General features: G+C 39.0%; 2 protein-coding genes across 3 annotated transcripts; both read left to right on the top strand.

Moving 5' to 3' along the window:
* The first annotated feature begins 5,304 nt into the window (after positions 1-5,304).
* LOC114354791 (actin, cytoplasmic A3a) lies at positions 5,305-8,347 on the top strand. The gene is made up of 4 exons (XM_028307351.1): positions 5,305-5,537; positions 5,781-6,141; positions 6,270-7,162; positions 8,236-8,347. Exons 2-3 carry the CDS (start codon positions 5,792-5,794, stop codon positions 7,048-7,050), a joined length of 1,131 nt encoding a protein of 376 aa, XP_028163152.1. The 5' UTR covers positions 5,305-5,537; positions 5,781-5,791; the 3' UTR covers positions 7,051-7,162; positions 8,236-8,347.
* Positions 8,348-15,471: 7,124 nt separating this feature from the next.
* Positions 15,472-18,703, top strand: LOC114354797 (actin-5C). Of its 2 annotated transcripts, none has more exons than XM_028307359.1 (3): positions 15,472-15,807; positions 17,119-17,479; positions 17,610-18,703. In XM_028307359.1, exons 2-3 carry the CDS (start codon positions 17,130-17,132, stop codon positions 18,388-18,390), a joined length of 1,131 nt encoding a protein of 376 aa, XP_028163160.1. In that variant the 5' UTR covers positions 15,472-15,807; positions 17,119-17,129; the 3' UTR covers positions 18,391-18,703. The 2 variants fall into 2 exon arrangements, with proteins under 2 accessions (XP_028163160.1, XP_028163159.1); XM_028307358.1 differs by lacking the exon at positions 15,472-15,807 and adding an exon at positions 16,330-16,551.
* Positions 18,704-20,226: the final 1,523 nt, after the last annotated feature.

The following is a 20,226-nucleotide window of genomic DNA, read 5'->3' as shown; positions in this document are numbered from 1 at the left end:
CGATGATGCATTATTTGAAAGTGCAGTTTTATATAAAAACTTTAAACTGTAAGTATTTCGGTAGAGTAACTTTCTTATCCATAAAGGCTTAATATAACCTGGAAACGATCTCTATTGAAAGTCAATATACCTATAAAGTCAAGATATTATGTATCCGATATGAAATTGAAGCCTTGAGAGAAAAAATATGAGTCCCACTAAATTTCACGCAGGCAAAGCCGCGGGCAAAAGCTATCTTATGTAATACCAAAATTCCCTAGAGACGCGATAGTCATTTGTTTGACCAGCCCAAATCGACGCGGGTTGACAAGTAAAGCCCGTGATAGTAGCAAGAAGACATTAGGGTGCGGATAGATGACTCATGGATTGCACTGCACCCCTAATGTCGGGGATGCAATGCAACGATCAATACGCGCAGTCTCGCCGACAAGTGCGGAACGACCCGGTTGAATGCGAAATTCGACCCTGCAGACTGAATTTAATAAATATGCTAACGAAAGAAAGACTTTATGTCTTTATGAATTGTACATGTAGATGAATTTATATTTTCAATGAAAAATAGAGTCCTTTTCTTTACAAGAAATCTTAATTATTACTTTTGCTGGATAATTTTTAAACCAAGTTGTAGTAACATTCTAAAATCCACTATGTCAGACTCCATTTAGTTACTCGTAGATTGACACAGAAATCTTAATTACACGCACTCTAGCAAAAATTAAACCTACAAAAAATAAAGAATTTAACCTAACTTTGCTAAGCTAACAGAGGTTAGCTAACTGAATACTGAAGGAACTCAAACTATTTAGGTATTTCAAATGCTAAGGCCTACGATGCCAGCAACTTTCTTTCTTTTGGCATCGGAAAAGCAATTCCTAAGGGAAGGGATCTTAATCCTTCCAACGAAAGGGTAAACGGGTACAAATTGGTAGAGCATACGGCCTACATAAATTCTAGAAATATTTCGGGCTCAGAAAGTTCGCTGTTTATTTCTCCTTACAAAGTTACACGTATGATTACATAACACTGGTAATTTTGGCCTGGTACAACTTTTACTTACAGCTATGTATTTATTTACTTAATATTCATAAAAACTTTGAACTCGCTTTACTTTTCTCGGTAGAGCAAGAGCAGGCTATTAAAATAAATAATAAAACTTTACGACATTTCCAAGTAGCGAAGCGTTGTTCGATTAATCTAACTAGTCTGAAACAATTTATGATGAAATTATACACTCTTTGATAAGAAAATATGTAGGTACCTATTTCTTTGAAAAACGTAGCAAAATATGGCTTTGGTATCGAGGGATCAAGTAAAGATAAAAATCTTCACTTGATCTCTTTACGGAGTACACTATTATTCTGTGCTTTTAGCATTTTACTCCACAGAAACACAGTGTGAATGCCTAGTTCATTAAGTACTATTTCGGCCCGTATTTTGTTCTTTTTATTTTATCAAAAATTGGTCACGCATCACAACCGGCCACCGGTTTGACCTGCGAGTTCAAGACAGTATCAGTCAGCACGTCGTCAACATCTTCGGTTTGGTAAACAAACTTTTTGTCAAGGCCGGCCTACTTGTATGACTCAACGATAGTTTTTGTGACCCCGAAGCAGGTTAACAGATGGTTGAACGGGCTACCTGATAGAGACAGTCGACAGATATTGAAGCTCAAGAAAGTGTGTATACTTTTTTCTTCCACCTACCAGGTAGATGACCTGAGCATACAAACATACAATCAAGTATTACCAACTACATACCTAGGTATCCAGAGAAAGTATTTAGGTAAGAGGAACATTTTATGATTTAATATTGAACTGGGTTCTGTGTCGGATAAAGTAAAATTTAGGTGTGGTAGAGACCATATAGGTGTACACCTATCTATAATCAATACGGGACTATTCCCACCTCTCGTTCCCACCACTGCAACTCCTGTGTAGCCAGGATCTACAGCTTGACCGCCACAAAAACCCAACCAATGAAGGTCAAGTTTGTCCCGGGGGAAAGTTAAACTGTCATTGGACCCGCAACGAAATTAATCAGAAGAACATAGGAGGAGTTCGAAATTAAGGTTCGACTTCCCTCCATTGCAAAGCGGATGACAGGTGACAAACAAAGGTTTAAAACCTTTAAGAAAAAGATTATGCACCACGGACAATAAATTAAATTAAGGGGGCCTATCTTATGAGCAATTAGCAACTACCTGCCAATAATATTTTTCACAAAATCGCTTAAAAGCACGGAAATTTTTCCTTGTCGCGACAAGATCGGTGTAATAAATTGCGGAAACAGATGTATGTTGTATTGAATTAAGCATTATATCACGTTCATGTTTCCAAAGATCACACTCCCACAAGATATGATGGGCAGACTGCTCATGACTGACATCATCAGTGGAACACTCGCAAAAAGGAGACGGAACTAGTTTGAATTCGTGAAGTTTATGTTTAAAGTTGCCATGTCCCGTGAGGAACTGCGACGAGCAATGGTCGATTTCTAACCATCGCCTAGTTAGACGTTCGCGTACATTCGGGAAGAATTTATATAAGTGACGTCCTTTGACTGACGTATCCCATCTTTTTTGCCATTCATTAAGTAAATCTTCTTCAACGACTTCTCGGGAATCAAATAATCGACTTATTTTAGAACGATCGCGGCTATTTAAGAAATCGGAGGTTATATTTTCCCTTGATGCGAAGTACATAGCCGCACGCTTTTGTACCTCTAAGTCGACCGGCAGTACACCAGCCAGGACTGGCAGAGCCTCCGTGCTCACAGTTCTGTAAGCTTTGCAAAGAAAAATCAATGCAAGGCGTTGACTTTGGAGTAGTTTCCGTCGAGCGGCTCCTATAGTAGCTCTGTCAGCCCAAACTGGTGCACCATAGCAAATGGAGCTTAAATAAGTGGCCGAATATATTACTCGGAGGATTTTAAACGTTAGACCCCACGTCGAGGTTGAAATGTGACTTAAGGCATAAAAGTTATTTTTAGCTTTTTCACCGATCTGTTTAATGTGCTCGACAAAGCTAAAGTTTTTCTCTAAAATTAGTCCGAGATAGCAAACAGATTCCCGTTTTTTAACAGTTATTTCATTGAATTTAATGCGAGGCAAAACTTTAAGATTACCCTTTAATAGAAGCTGATAAGTTTTGTGAGGGGGCAAACTGCAAACGATTCCTGTCTATAATCAATAACATAAAAATTCTGGATTTTTCCTCAAAAGTTTGAACCTGGTTGAAACCTACGCCGTGTCTCAGTCAATAGTGCCTTTACTATCACCCGCCCCGAATATTAAGTACCAAAACGGATCTTAATTCTTAAAAATTACAGTTACTTACATATAATGCATTTATACATCAGAATGTAGACGTTAGAATTTTACTAATTAAAAGACGAATTTGGGTTAATGTCAGCGTCTGCGTTAATCAGAACAAAACTGTCGACTCATAGAGAAAGCACAGAGAAACTGCTGAAATTAATAAACAGACAGAAGATGGTACATTCAACTGCGCATTAGACAACATTATTGTTGCAAAATATACGAGTATCATTAATAAATCATCAACAGGTTAGAAGTTCACTTGGGACTCCTTCAAAAATCCATTGTGCGATTCCGATGCTGTTGACAGCAAGATAGAAATACACAAAAAATGGCAACAGGCAATAAAAAATTGAATTTTATTTCGTGTTTGTTTGGTTTTTAACGGGACTATTCTCACCTCTCGTTCCCATCACTGCAACTCCTGTGTAGTCAGGATCTACAGCTTGACCGCCACAAAATAACAACCAATGAAGGTCAAGTTTGTCCCGCCCGGGGGAAAGTTAAACTGTCATTGGACCCGCAACGAAATTAATCAGAACATAGGAGGAGTTCGAAATTAAGGTTCGACTAAAGGTTATCAGTCTACTGGGACTGGTCTATCGAAGTTCCTAGGTCTGCTGCTTCAAGTTAGGTAATTTGCTGGCACAACCAACAGCTTCTAGAATCTAGACTCTACATTTACCAGAGCAAGCAAATGACAGTCTAGGAACATGAAATCCTGATGACTCTACGATAACTTCATTTTAGGTCATATAATTTACAATAGATTACATACATTTGCCTAATGTGTAGAAGATAAAAGAAATGTCACTATGGGACGACGAGAAACTAATGCCTGTTTTCACCATCAATCCCTAATTTTTAAGTGACGCATATAAAAACAAAATGCCTGTTATGTGTTACCATAGGGGTCACTTAAAAAATATTGATTGATGGTGAAAACAGGCATAACACTATTATTAATAAAAAAATAAATAAAGCAAGGACAGAGTTAACGTTTACTTGGTTAATATGATTTCAGCCAAATCTTAGGGAATATAACTAACAATCGAACACGGACCAATTTAAAATATTAATAGTTGACCCATGCTAAAAATTCCACAAGCCACGTAAGTGTTACGTTTCGCAGCGGTGGCGTCAGTGTTATCAGGCTTGTTATTATCAGCGATTACCTCGGGGATACCAGCCGAGAAAAATACTCACAATAATGGAGAGGCACTCAATTTTCTTATGCACTCAAGACGACGCATCTAGCTTAACACTGAGGCATTTTGTGCTGTTATAATAGGGGCTTTATTGCGACAAAATGTAGAGACTTATGTGCTTTTTAACTGTATCTAGGTACATTTTTACCAACCTGGCAAAAAGGCAGAAGAAATCGGTAATGTAGAGTCACATTGTGAACTATTTACTGTATTTATGGGTAGTTAGGTAAACTGTTATTAATAAATTGATTTAAATTTAACTATATTTAAGGAAATAACACATCGGAATTACTGCATCATTTTCCCTACCACAACTATGTCAATTTGTCATCTAGGTATACATACACTAAACACAAAGAACCGTTTGATTATTACTGAAATGTAAAGAATTACGTGGAATTTACACACTAAACCATTTCTAAAATTACCTATACATAGAGTTAGATTATTTATGAACTCTATGATCATTATTAAAATAATTTTAAAATTGTCTCATAAAAGTTACAACGGTTTTACTTAATTCTAATCTGCCAAACTGCAGTTTGTCAGAGATTAAACGTACCTCCTAACAATACCTGTTTTCTAAACTACGCCTCAATAACTAAACTATAATTTGAAACCATCCGGTCATCCAGTGACCTCAATACTCCTGCCGAACAATGCCCGCTTTGCTTTGTCTCTGGCATTCAGCCCATCATACAAATCCATTTCCATAGTTTTCCTTAACCTTGTTATTACTTGTTATTGCTCTAAAAATAACTTAACGCCGCGCGAGTGAGCACTCCGCAGACTCTACTCTGGTAACACCAACTGTATATGTTTACCGCATCTCCATATATGGTGACAAAAGTGGAGGGAGCTCGTGATTGGTGGAAAATAAATTGTTGCCGATAGTGTCTGGCGCTGATAAGGCCCGTTTTATATAGTTTATCCTCACGTGCCGGTGCTCATTTAGTAGTGGCCAGCGTACCGACGCGGAGTACTCGTTGCTTAGTCATTAACTTAATTTAACAGTAAGTTTCATTGTGCTTGTCTTTTTATCATAAAACCAGTTTTTAAATTAACTCACAGGCGTAGTAAAGTCAAAAATTATAACGGTGTTTATTATACATTCTTTAAAAAAAAGTGCACAGGTGACGCTCTTACGTAACGTTGATTACGCAATTCTGAATCCAGTGAAGTGAATAATCTCGTGATAGGCAACAGTGCTCGCTAGATTAAATAATAAATTAATAAGGGAATATTGCCTATTTCAGAATAAACCAAAATGTGCGACGAGGAAGTTGCTGCGTTGGTCGTTGACAATGGATCCGGTATGTGCAAGGCCGGTTTCGCGGGCGATGACGCGCCCCGCGCCGTGTTCCCATCGATCGTGGGCCGCCCGCGCCACCAGGGTGTGATGGTTGGCATGGGACAAAAAGACTCCTACGTCGGAGATGAGGCCCAGAGCAAGAGAGGCATCCTCACACTCAAATACCCCATCGAACACGGAATCGTCACAAACTGGGATGACATGGAGAAGATCTGGCATCACACCTTCTACAATGAACTCCGTGTCGCTCCCGAGGAACACCCAGTCCTTCTTACCGAAGCCCCCCTGAACCCCAAGGCCAACAGGTACGTTCAATGACCTAGCCTCTGACGTCATACGGTTATAATAACGTTACATTGACTCTAGCCGGCGCGCAGCGCGGCTCTACAATACCGAACCATATTGGTAACCGATGCTATTTTTCATGTTTCAGAGAGAAGATGACACAGATCATGTTCGAGACCTTCAACACACCCGCCATGTACGTGGCCATCCAGGCTGTGCTGTCCCTGTACGCGTCCGGTCGTACCACCGGTATCGTGCTGGACTCCGGCGACGGCGTGTCCCACACAGTGCCCATCTACGAGGGCTACGCCCTGCCCCACGCCATCCTCCGTCTGGACTTGGCCGGCCGTGACCTCACAGACTACCTGATGAAGATCCTCACCGAGCGTGGTTACTCGTTCACCACCACCGCTGAGCGAGAAATCGTACGTGACATCAAGGAGAAGCTCTGCTACGTCGCCCTCGACTTCGAACAGGAGATGGCCACCGCTGCCTCCAGCAGCTCGCTCGAGAAGTCCTACGAACTCCCCGACGGTCAGGTCATCACCATCGGCAACGAGCGATTCCGTTGCCCAGAGGCTCTCTTCCAGCCCTCATTCTTGGGTATGGAAGCTAACGGCATCCACGAAACCACATACAACTCCATCATGAAGTGCGACGTTGACATCCGTAAGGACTTGTACGCCAACACAGTATTATCCGGTGGTACCACCATGTACCCTGGTATCGCTGACCGTATGCAGAAGGAAATCACAGCTCTGGCCCCATCCACAATGAAGATCAAGATCATCGCGCCACCTGAGAGGAAATACTCCGTATGGATCGGAGGATCCATCCTGGCTTCCCTCTCGACCTTCCAACAGATGTGGATCTCGAAACAGGAGTACGATGAGTCCGGCCCCTCAATCGTCCACAGAAAGTGCTTCTAAACTACCAGAATGACTGTTCCTAATTTATGATGCCCTACACCAGTCCCCAAAATGGGCGGCTCAAGTTACGCTTGTGATTTATTATTTAAGTACAGTATTTAAATAGGATGTAGGGGAGAGGGGGGCAGCTTTGGACAGGGGCAGCTTAGAACAAATGATTTTAAAAATCACTGGTTTAGGCTACAATGGTATAAATCATAATTAATATTGCCAGCACTGATGCGCATAGCCGTCACATCTCATTTTTAATATCTAACTGTAGGTTAACCGACAAAAGTGTTTTTTTGTTTTTGACTGCCAATTTCGCACTTTTTTATTTTGGTTCTAAGGATTTTGTGGACGTAGTTTTATAAAATAGTGAGTGGTTTGTTTACTATATGGAAGTTTAAATAGTTTCAATGAAGATTTGATAAGAAATTGCGATATAAAAGTATGTTCCGTTATTAAATTTATGTTTTTTTCTGGAAATATACCCATGGGGCAGCTTTGAACGAAATGGTTGGGGCACCTTTGAACTTTATAAATTTTCTTCTTTAAGTGGTATTATGAAACCTTAAGTTTTCTAATACTTCGTAGAAGGTTTTTACATAAAAAATAAGCAGATTGCTTTACTGTGACAGATAAAATTTCAAGCTGGGTGAAGTCCGGGCAAAGGCTAGTTTTAGTAGTTGATTAATATTTTTTCAATTATGCAGTTTTGTCTTTGATGTGTCATTAAACAAAAAGTTTATTAGTATTTAGTTAATTGATATATCTTATATTAACTTTTTTTTTAATAATATCTTTAAGTTTTGTGTTACTTTGTACAGAGTGTTGTAAAATAAAATAAACATGTTAAATTGATCCCAAATGACACTGATCATTTAAAATTTTGTTTATTAATTATTTTAAAAATACACATTCATAAATATTCAGTTTTATTTCATTGAAAAAAATACTAATTCAAAACTGCCCCAGGCGTGTTCAAGGCTGCCCCGACTACGGGGCAGTTTTGAACGTTTACAGGTCTGTGCAAAAATCTAAATATCTTAATAAGCGTTCATGAATAATTAAGAAAAACATCATTATTTTGTTGTGTGATAACCATGACCTCTATCTAGGAAGAAAAAATTAATGAAATCGTTCAAATTTGGAAGATATTTAATAAAGTATGAAAATTGTTCAAAGCTGCCCCCCTCTCCCCTAAGGTATCGTAATATGCATATTACGTAAAATCAATTTTGACAAAGATTTTTGATTTATTTATGAGAGTCACTAACCAACATTTTTAATAAAAAATAATTTATACCGGTATAAACAGGAATTTTACTTGCAGACATGCGCTTTCTTGGGCGTTTGCAGTTTTACCTACTTGTCGAAAGTGAAAGACAGAGTACCGTTGACGATCACTTTGACACAAATCCAATTCTCTTCGAGACGATCGTCTCGAGATCGCACGGTTTCGAATGCCTAGTCATGGAGCATTCTCCTTTCCTCCGTATGTGCTGAATAGTTACTAGATAATAGGAAAGAAAGTAATCACACTATCTTCTGATGATTCATACTAATTATTTATATTACAGTTAGCTAGATACTACCAGCCCATCACGGATACAAAAGGTTATTGAAATTGTTTTCGTGTCGAAAGTACATTTAATACCACTAATGGAATGGAAGTGGGAGAGGTCAGTCCGTAGACCACCATTACCGTTAATTGTTTATTTGAGGGCACAGTCATAAAACCGCCTTCTATTGTTCTAGTCACTAGTCAGTAATAGAAAATACCTATAGAATGTCAGGAGCAATTTATGAATCAGGATTAAAGATAAGACGAATTCTTATCAACTTACATAACAATTTTGCTTCAAGTTTCTGTAACTGCACGTACCTACCGTTAAATCTTTAACATTAAAATCACCTGATTTTTATAATTTTGTTACACAATATTAATCCTGGGAAATACTTTAGCAAACATTTAACGATAATGATGACGTAGAAGTTAGTTTGGTGACGAGTATTATTGTAACAATGTAATTTTTTCGAGAATCCTTACGTTATTTTACGTTGTACAGACGACAGTAATGTACACAATCTTCTATTGTGGTTGTAATAGGTGTGATTTTGCAACAAAAATGTGCACTCATGTGCTGTCGCTGCACATAACCTTAAACTTGAACCTGGGAGCAACCTGTTGTAAATAGATTTTTGTAGTTTACTGACCTACAGAGCGGTGTTCCAAATATACACGTTTTATAATTAGACCAGACACACCCGCGTGTCTGGCGTAGCGTGCGTGAGAGACGTCACAAGGTGCACTATTTCTGGATGATGCTGCCCATTGCCAAGTCTACGACTATTCGTCTCAGTGCCGATAGGTTTGCCATAACATCTGCTCGAATATGCTCTTTAATGCTTGGTAATAACGCTGTCTTCATAAATCCCACATTAGAATGGCTTTGATTACATTTTGCATACGGTAATAATAGTGTAATGCAGTTAGCTACAATACATGCAATCGCCGACGAACATATTTCCATTAGTGGGTACCGCTACATCTCTCCCAGAAACGTGATCAATTCTTCTCTAGAGTAGAGATTCTTCCTATCTATATCCATTTAAAACATTGAGATTTGAGAAAAATACATTCAGCGCTGGTAATTTTAAAATTATGATAAATTAATATTAATAATAAAGGCAGAAAGAGAAAGTTAATATCTCATTATGCATAAGACTTGCTGAATAATCAAAAGTGGATTGAGAAATAACATCTTGACTTTAATTATTTTTCTTTCCAATACCTTTGAAATTTCGTTTGGAAGATGAATTTGTCTAGATAGGTACCTTACATTACTGATGAAATATTGATTCCCTGGAAAGCCGTTTGTTAAATATTAGATTTGGCATGTCACCCTCATGTTCCCGAGAATTTGTATGAGCAATTACACCCCGAATTAGGGTAGCCAAATACCGCCTTTGTGCCTCCAGTTTCCAACAATTCAACTGTTTCGTTTTTGTTAGGTAACGTAATACTTTCAAGATGTTCTAGTTTACTTCCGGTAAAAATCGAAATACAGTCGAATTAAATTGCAATAAGTAATGCAAAGTTTACCAAGGAAGGATGCTTAATTTACATTGACGACTCCACGATTTCTTTTAGAATTTGGTATCTTTTCAATTCCAGCTAATCAGTTATTACTTAATCACTTGCCGTTTTTAAGTCAGTTTTATAGTGAAAGTGTACTATTGTTGGACAAATGGACACCTGGTATATACTCTTTAATAGTAGGTATCCATCATTTGATTTTTGTCCTTATATTTGTTAATGAAAATACCTACGTACCGAATGCGATATCGAAATGATGTTTGAGAATTTAAAATCGGACGTGTTCAGTACGTATGGTTAGCCTATCCCGACTGCAAGCCCAGTCCGAGGTCAAGGGCGCGGTCGCGCGGCGCCCGATCGATCCCGCACTCCCCTCGCCCTCCTCGAGCGACGTGTCCGCCTGGCTAGACCTAACCAGCACCAGGCACTGGTAAACCAACCCTAGTCTCAAGCCTTAGGGTACACTTTGGAAATCACACGCACTGAGGTTAGCGAAGGTGAGGGAGTCAGTCGCTAAGGGCCATATTTGGTAACGCTCTCCTGCCCATTTCGCCGTTTCACTGCAGCAGACTGCAGTGTCTAAGATTTACAAACTAATGATAATGATTTAACCAAACGTTTATGTCTTGTACGAAGGATGCTAAAATACCAGAGGAGAAAGATAATGATAATTCGTAAATTTATTTAGATTGAATCGAAACAAAATAAGTTGTTGCTAAAATATATAGGCGCTCCTGGAGCATTGGATGATTGATGCACTGACAAAACAAGACACAATCGTTGAGTGAAACAAACGATCATAGGAAATGAAGATTCTACGAGTAGCTTAGTGAATGAACTACATTCCCGATTTTATAAGAAAAGGTCATGTAATATTCCTCGAACATTCTTGAACAGGTTGACAAAAGGGTGCACAAAGGATTCTTATCCCTTTGTAGGTACCTACTAGACGTCAAAGGCATAGGTACTTTTTCTTTTCACAGAACAATGTCCATTGTCCTAAGCGATATCGTACCTTGTGCTACTTGAAATAAAATTTAAAATAGTTTGAAGACATGCACGAACGCATATGGGAAGATTCAGATATTATGGTATTAGACTTATTAATAGCAAGTAGGCCAGTATGCATCAGGTCGCAGGCAAATGATGCGTTCAAATGTGTAACACGATCACACGTATAATTGGTTGCTGTGCTAGTTTCTGATATAAATAAGTAAAATAGATATGCGAGATGATATACAGGCAGTTGTTGTAGGTTTGGTAGAGAAGGATGATTAATAAACATAGGTTTAAATAAAACACACTTTGAATCAAGATATCCCTAACCGACGAATCCCACGCACTTTCAACTTGTCATACAAGTTCTAAGCATAATATAATACATTGTAGTCGTGTACGTCTATCGGTCGTAAATTTGTCACCCAACGCTTGAATGAGTCACTGGTTCAAGAACAAGACCATTTGTATTCAACGCAGTTGACGTATTTCAATACAATGCTTCTGCGACGAGACATTAGGAATTCAACGCACTCGGTGTAGTTCCTTCGTTGAGTCATTATAGCTCTAACTTTATTGAAATCGTACGTAAGGATTTGTGTTTTTTATTTCATTTGACCATTTTCAAAATCAAGATTTTTTTTCACAACGAGGAAGCTCTTGGCCTGTATCTCACCTGATGGCATTCTAGTCCTATACTTGGCATCTCTTTGAATCCATTTTGATCATAATTTTAGGCAATCTTTTTAACTTCCGCATTTACTTTTTATGTGCCAGTATTGCCAAGATTTTACATTGTTATAAAGACAATACAGCGTCGGAAGTGTTCTTACCACGAGTAGGCATTTTTGTTTTCTGCTAAGGGCACTTCCCACCCTAAACTTTGAAGCCTGGAAGCCTTTTGTCAGCAAAGAGGTCAGAGGTCAACAGCTCCCTAATGCCATCATCCATCAGGTTGCTACGACCTTTGGCCTCGCAAGTTCGCACTTCAGAAGCTATTTGCATTATTAGACAGATAATTTACCTTCAGTTATTTTGCCATCTTTCGAAAATTTGGGCTGTATTCCCAATAAATAAAAGCAGTCAGTTATTAATGATCTATCTTTGTAATAACATTTAAACAAGACTAGTAAAGATGTGACTCACAGTTTACAAAATAAAATATTTAACATGATGTGTCATCCACTCCCTGATATTATACTTCGTCATGCGTTGTTTAACTACATCGTTTGTAGCTGTTCAAACATCGTTTCAATATTTCCAAATCAGACTTATAGGTTTGTTAAAATATTTTGTTTATTCAAATTTTGGATTTTATGCATCTTGTTCGGTCAATGTTCGTCCCTTCAAAATATTGTGTTTCAGATAAATGGAAGTTTATTTACAGGCATATTTTTAAAAGGAATGCTGATGAATTTCTCTCAAACTCATTAAACATTCTTGTAGGTATAACTTAAACCCAAAAGATTTCCCCAAAGATCGCATTTCGGTTGGATCGTTACGAAAAATTGTTTGCTGTTTTCCCCAGATTATTTTTTGTATGAAAGATTTTTTTATAAAAATGACTGTAATAAACTTCAAAATATTTACTTTTATTAATTTGATATTAGTGGATATGAAACTTTATCATTTGAAGCGTAGCTATTACAATCATTATTTCTGACAAAAACGCCTGATTTATTGGACTTGTTACTTGGATTGCATTCTGCAAACTTTGTTTACGAGTCTCCTAAATCAAATAGTTTGGTATGATAGTTAGCGTTCTTTTTTAACGTGAACGCTAGGAAAGTATTGTTTGTTGTCGATTTTCTATGACAAACGAAATGATTCAAAATTAGCATTCGCAACTCTGTCTGCCACAAAATGAGTGTGACGCAAATCAAGTCATTCATTAAACACAGATTACGGTTTGCGGTACTACGGAGACATGAGGCATGAGGTGTCCAGACCAGCCCGTGGTCAAGTTGACTCATCGCTGTAGTACGCTTGCGCGAGTCAGCCATGACTCAGTGATCATATGAAACGGAACCGATGAAATGATAAAACAAATGTGTCGTGTCCGTAATGATGTTTGACTAATCCCTGAGGTTGTTTCTCTTTTGGGTCATTCCATAAAAATCTGTATATTTTCGACGTCATTTTGTCCGTAACTTTTTTAAGATGCTTTTGAATACTTTATTAGTGTAAATTATTGTTTATTAATTAATTATGTTATGTCTAAAAGGGCCAGTCATTTTATGCTTAATTTTAGGAGAAATTATAATTTTCAATTTTTTCATACTACATTACTCCTATATGACTTCTAATAAAGTATAAAACTTTTAACCTTAACATTTATAGATAAGTTAATACACATAATGTAGTTGTTTTGTTATTATCACTATATAAAAAACATCATTCCCTAACTAGTAATTTAGTCCCAAGTGCCATTTAAAGTTAGGGCCTGACGCTCTAGGGACTGACGATTTGGAGTAAAACTTAACACAAATGCAGATTAACTTTATATTATAAGAATGCTTAATACCATGTGCCGAAAATAGCCAAAAAACTACACGTAAATACTATTAAATTATATACAATTTCCTATTATAATCAATACAGCTACTCAACTAGGGACTGACGAAGTGACTGGATTAACACATGTTTCGGTAACAACTGTCACGTTTGCACTAATTCAAAAAACGGCTACCGCAAAGCCAGTATGGTCTGAGGATAACTTCGTATCGTACTTTAAACTCAACTAAATGTCATTCACTCTAAATACATATTAAAGCGCAAAATTATAAAATCAGTGCGTGGCGAGGGAATGACGCTAAAAACTGTAGACTCTTTTTCAACTAAAGAAAATCAAATTATTGTTTATTGAAACCGCAAAATATTAATAGAATTTGGTGTAATATACATTTAAATAGATTATTCGTTAATTAAAACAAAGGATAAAGTTGATGTTTTTATAAATGTGGGTCCCAAAACACAAACTTTTGGAGTACGGACAATACGGACATGGCTAGGGAATGACGTTTTGGGTCATTCAAAAGGAATTTAAGATGTTTTAAAAATAGTTTCAAAAAATATAAATGGGTGATGAATAAAGCACATTGCGAGCTGTTATTTAACAATTTTGGAATAAAATATTAACAAATATTTCATGTGAAATGTGGCGCGGACTAAGAGTTGACATATTTTTGTGGAATGACCCTTTTAGATAAGTAACAAATTACCAAACATGTTTGGGTTATCTGCACTAATTAGATCGTTTGTTTAGTTCAGGCGTTTTAGGTGTGCCTATTGTTGTTACTGAATCGACTACTATCCCAATTAGTGATGACGATAAAGTTTTTGTAAAGAATGGGCGTTCTTTGAATTCATTCTAATTTCATACGTTCATGAAGTTACTATCACCTGAATCTCTTCATTATTATCAGCAGATGGTGTGTATATAAAAATTGTTAGTTTCATCCGTAGAAACAATGGTTATCATAAATATGGCACGGCACTATCATTATTTTAAATTTAAAGGTTGCTGCAGTAGTAAATAAATTAATGTTATGACTAATTAATATTGTTGTGTCTGCGTCAGCTGGCCTCAAGGGGTCTCACTCAATAGCATCAGCAAGCTACACTCCAAAAGCGAAAGTGATTGTATATTTCTGTAATTCGACCATTTATGCAACTAATGATGTGTTTTTTAATTTGATATGTGTTTGATACATATTTATAAACCAGATTTCACTAAGTAAAAGCCGTGTAACTAAACTTTTACGAATACCTAAATAGGATTTTCTAAAAAGCGTAACTAAATATGCTAAATCATGTTGCAGATGAGAAATGGTAATCGCGTCTACCCGTGGCAAATAAATTTCAATTTAAACGCATACCTAGAAGATAAGAAATAAAAATTAAAACAACGGAACAGTGGGAAGTTTGGAACAGTAATGATGATGAAAAATTAAAAACTGCTACTGCTGCGCCTAATTAGCAGAAAATACATGGCTTAGTTGCCTCCATAATGTTAGTTACTTATAAGGTGCTCAAGTAAGTTCTAATTAAAAAGTTACATATATTACAGTTGTTTGATTTAAATTAGCTCTTGCTGCGAAGCTATTCATTCGTACGATCCAATAACGCATTGCAATTCGCAATATTCGTGATTAAGACCAGACAGACGATATCTATTGAATGAAATCATTTCGTTCGTACTAAACACAAACACTACAGACAAAATACTAGAGCGTCTTGCGGTTGTGTGCGCCACGTCTGTACGACGACCGTTGGGCCCGTCCACCAATCAGAAGCCCGGGTTATGCCGATTACCTTATATGGCAAAGCCATCACTTGCCGCAAGTGGGGAGGTCGGGCGAGTCCAAATTGGAGCGAAAAATAATAGCATTCCAATTTCGAATAGCAAACAAATGCTTGACATGTGTCAATTAAGAATGTCAGTGGTCATGTTTAGTATGTCGTTTTGATGAATTTCGAGGCGTAGTTTCTTGAAATTTTGAAATAATTTTGCACTGGTAGGGGTCCGTTGGGCGAGTCTATTTTGTCGTGGCGCCGGCGTAGTGAAGCAAAGCGACCTCCACTCGAGCGAACGAGCGCGAGGCGACAGAAAGATACCGGCCGGCGTTTCTCTCGGAACGTGGTTCGCGTTGTTATTGTGTGTCGCTGCTAATTAACTGGTAAGTGCATAATTATTTCCTAGTTAATCTATTTTAACTGGTAATTGATCGAAATAAATAATTTGCCTCTTGTTAAAGTGATAACTCTATCACAAACGCATCCCAATAAGACCTGTCAAATTTGATTACGTGAACAAGTTTGATGAAAAATGTGGGTAGATCATAATTATTATGAATTTCGCAAGCGTGTGAACTGAGCCAATTAACCGTAACCATTTGTGTGTATAAAAGTGTCATTTCACCAAGTGTCCAAGAACGTTAACGATGGGTCCGGTCAGTGCATTGATCTGCATTTGGGATGATGTCAAAATTTAAACTTTAGTTAGTGTGTACCTACCTATCTGTTTAGTTAGTTGCGCATCTGTAAATAAATCCCTATCCCGAGCAGACTCCTTCTGTCTGGTCGCCGGGTGTTCAATGTGTGGTGCGGCGAGAATCTCGACGTTATCAAGCCGCGGCGCGCGGTTTCAGCGCCGGGGGGTGCGTAGGCTGCGGGGGGTACGCGCAGGCTCCCTGTAGCGGAATACCATATATGGCCACGAATCCCCAACTTGTGTCTGATTGGTCGACAGCCGCCGCTGCGGGGAAGGGGCGCCCCGATAATCAGCCTCATTTATATACTCCGCTTGCCTCGCTCGCCGACATTCCACGAAGTGAACTCGAGTTGAGGTGTTGTGCAGCGCTACCGAGGCTGTGCAATAGCAGATTATTTATTTATTTATAATAGGAATATTTAAATTAAAAGTAAGTTGATAACTGGATTCCATCGTGCAATTCTGTAGCGTGATAAGATTGTGATAGTGCTGTGAGGAATTAGTGCAATAATTTGTGTGTGCGCGGTCAGTGACATTTTATCGGGTCGCACGACTCCGGGAGTCGGGAATCGCCGGTTGCGGTAGGGCGTGGCCGTGAATTAGTTTCAACCCTCAATTCTAATTAACTCAATTTGTTTCCAAATTACAAACAGTTCTTTCAAATCTCAAATAAGATTCGAATTGGAAAGTAAATTTTTATATGAGAAATTAGTTGCATCGAATCTCGGTCAGTAAGAGCAGACTCGGTGAAATGTTGTTTCGCCGGTGGTGCCATACTCCACGTCCACGCATTGCCGCTTCGCGCTAAGCAAGCCTTATTTGGTGTCCAGGCGACTGTCGCCCACTTCAGCACTTGTGACATGGCTATTCGCGTAGGCATTCTACCTACGACCACTTTAAATAATTACTCAAACAACCCGATTAGGAATTTTGTCCTCTTTGATATTTTAGAATTGATACTATGATGTTAACTTACAATCTTTGTTTTTCTTTACAGACTAATTCACAATGTGTGACGAAGAAGTTGCTGCGTTGGTCGTAGACAATGGCTCCGGTATGTGCAAGGCCGGTTTCGCGGGTGACGACGCGCCCCGCGCCGTGTTCCCATCGATCGTGGGCCGCCCTCGCCACCAGGGTGTGATGGTTGGCATGGGACAGAAGGACTCGTACGTCGGTGACGAGGCCCAGAGCAAGAGAGGTATCCTCACTCTGAAATACCCCATCGAACACGGAATCGTCACGAACTGGGATGACATGGAGAAGATCTGGCACCACACCTTCTACAATGAACTCCGTGTCGCCCCCGAGGAACACCCAGTCCTTCTCACAGAGGCACCCCTCAACCCTAAGGCTAACAGGTGTGTACTTATCTTTTCTCTCATTCAGTTTCCACAAAATTAAGTCAGTTTGATTAAAATAGATTCATTTAGAATCAAGAGTGAAGATACCTTATCAATCAACTAACTCTTTTGTTTTTTCCTATTTCAGAGAGAAGATGACACAGATCATGTTCGAGACCTTCAACACACCCGCCATGTACGTGGCCATCCAGGCTGTGCTGTCCCTGTACGCGTCCGGTCGTACCACCGGTATCGTACTGGACTCCGGCGACGGCGTGTCCCACACAGTGCCCATCTACGAGGGCTACGCCCTGCCCCACGCCATCCTCCGTCTGGACTTGGCCGGCCGTGACCTCACAGACTACCTGATGAAGATCCTCACCGAGCGTGGTTACTCGTTCACCACCACCGCTGAGCGAGAAATCGTACGTGACATCAAGGAGAAGCTCTGCTACGTCGCCCTCGACTTCGAACAGGAGATGGCCACCGCTGCCTCCAGCAGCTCGCTCGAGAAGTCCTACGAACTCCCCGACGGTCAGGTCATCACCATCGGCAACGAGCGATTCCGTTGCCCAGAGGCTCTCTTCCAGCCCTCGTTCCTGGGTATGGAAGCTTGCGGCATCCACGAAACGACGTACAACTCCATCATGAAGTGCGACGTCGACATCCGTAAGGACCTGTACGCCAACACAGTACTGTCCGGCGGTACCACCATGTACCCCGGCATCGCCGACCGCATGCAGAAGGAAATTACTGCATTAGCGCCATCCACGATGAAGATCAAGATCATCGCCCCGCCCGAGAGGAAGTACTCCGTATGGATCGGTGGATCGATCCTCGCGTCCCTCTCGACCTTCCAACAGATGTGGATCTCGAAACAGGAATACGATGAGTCCGGCCCGTCTATCGTGCACAGGAAGTGCTTCTAAGCGCGCTGGCTCGCTCCGCAGCTGCGGCCCGGCCGGGCCCGCGGCCGGCTGCACACTCAGGCTTGTAATCTCAGTTAATTTAATTGTACGTAAGATATTATTGTAATTAAATCGTAATAGTGACGGCAGGACGGAGCGCGGCGCCGCGGGCGCGCCTCGACCGCCGGCCTCGGTACTGCACTCGCCAAAGGATCTTTTTGTAATCTCATGAATGATGATTGTATGTGCTGAAACGGATAAGACTACTTTCTTACTAGGTCATTTATAAATTATAAAAAATATGAAAATACAAAAAAAAAATCCGAAAAATTAATCTGTTTTTCCTTTGATCCACTGCCCCATTTCACTCACGACTGACGAGTAACACACCAAAAAATAACACGATAGGTCACATGTAAACATGCATACAACACTTGCATTTATCAACACAAATGAAATTAAAAATAACTTACACAAGAGAACTTAAGATTTCTAAATCTAGGTACACACTGAAGGCTGAAAATAATTAAACCTATAATGCCTAGCATCATACACCATAAACATCAAAGGGTGTACATGTTACGGTCAAAGTGATAAATGTGAAAATTATGAATAATCGCCGGTTATTATGAATAATTACCGCATGATTTGGTAAATGTGATTAATATGAGGTCATTTATGTGTGTATAAAACTAAATAGGCGGCTTAGCGGTGGCCCAAGGGCCACCCCCGCCGCACCTTAACCTATTTTTCACTTTAAATCAAAACATTATGTTATAGGCATCATGGAAAAGTAATATTATGCAAAAAACATTCCAAACTCATTATGCCAAATTATATTAATATATGATATCAAAACGTTCAAAAGTTTGGCTGTACACGAGCACGTACACAAGATGTTCTCTTTTATGAAATTTGTTAGTACTAAGGTTGAATTATTAAATAATCACTGTTAAATGTGATTAATTTATCACTTTCACCGCGACTGTCGGGAATTATTCATAATAACCGGTTATTATTAATAATTTTCAATTTATCACATTAACCGTAACATACAAACAAAAATACCAGATTAACATCTTGAAACATATGAGACCCTGCAATGGACGTAATTATAGTTTGGACTCGAGAACGACATCATCAAAATCGGTTCAGCCATGTCTGTTGAATTTGAAAAAGAAAGATGCTTTGAATAATCAAGTACGTAGGTACCATGTTTGTATAGGCGCAAGAGGTCCGATAAAAAATAAAATCAAAATAGGCGGTCTTATCGCTAGGGAGCGATATAAGCCTTGATCATGGGACAAACAGGCAGGGAGTGTACAGGGGTTTAGTAACAACTGTAACAGGGAATGCTAGCTCTCAAAATGGTGTTTTAGGTGTGCTGCCCACTAGCGGTTTATTTTGGACTTCGTTTCTGGGTAAGATAGGATACTGGGTACTGGGCTATGTTGGAAAAGTTGAACTCATTGAGAAAGTTCCAATCATGCGAACAGAGCACAGTATGTTTCCTGACATAGTGTACGGTGCTTGAAAAGGTGCGTTTTTGTATACTCATTGTACTAGCCGTTTTAGATGAAATGTTAAAAGAATGTGCAGGTGGTGCAGGTCACATTAATTAATTTGACGACTAGCGCCATCTAGTGCAAAATGCCTGAGAGTGAGAACATTAATCAATAACGCAAAAATCTTTGTAAAAACGTAATCGTAAATTTATTTAATCAAATATTTTTTCTTATAATGTTTGATTAACAATATCAAGTTTTTTCTGATTTTATACACGTGACAAAAGGCAAATAGTGTGCATTACAAAAGTAATGCCACTTCTTTTTTTTTTTGCTTTAAACCGTCCAAATT

Source organism: Ostrinia furnacalis, unplaced genomic scaffold (assembly GCF_004193835.3).
Source record: "Ostrinia furnacalis isolate ACB-3 unplaced genomic scaffold, ASM419383v2 OfSCF2162, whole genome shotgun sequence".
In the NCBI taxonomy this organism is placed as follows: domain Eukaryota; kingdom Metazoa; phylum Arthropoda; class Insecta; order Lepidoptera; family Crambidae; genus Ostrinia; species Ostrinia furnacalis.
Note: the sequence above shows the minus strand (reverse complement) of the source record. Positions and strands in the feature narration are given on the sequence as shown.

Bases quoted from the DNA above. Each gene is read 5' to 3' on its own strand.
- LOC114354791 (XM_028307351.1), top strand. From the start codon at position 5,792: ATGTGCGACGAGGAAGTTGCTGCGTTGGTCGTTGACAATGGATCCGGT. The intron at 6,142-6,269 runs GTACGTTCAATG...TTCATGTTTCAG, and splicing joins CTGAACCCCAAGGCCAACAG to AGAGAAGATGACACAGATCA.
- LOC114354797 (XM_028307359.1), top strand. From the start codon at position 17,130: ATGTGTGACGAAGAAGTTGCTGCGTTGGTCGTAGACAATGGCTCCGGT. The intron at 17,480-17,609 runs GTGTGTACTTAT...TTCCTATTTCAG, and splicing joins CTCAACCCTAAGGCTAACAG to AGAGAAGATGACACAGATCA.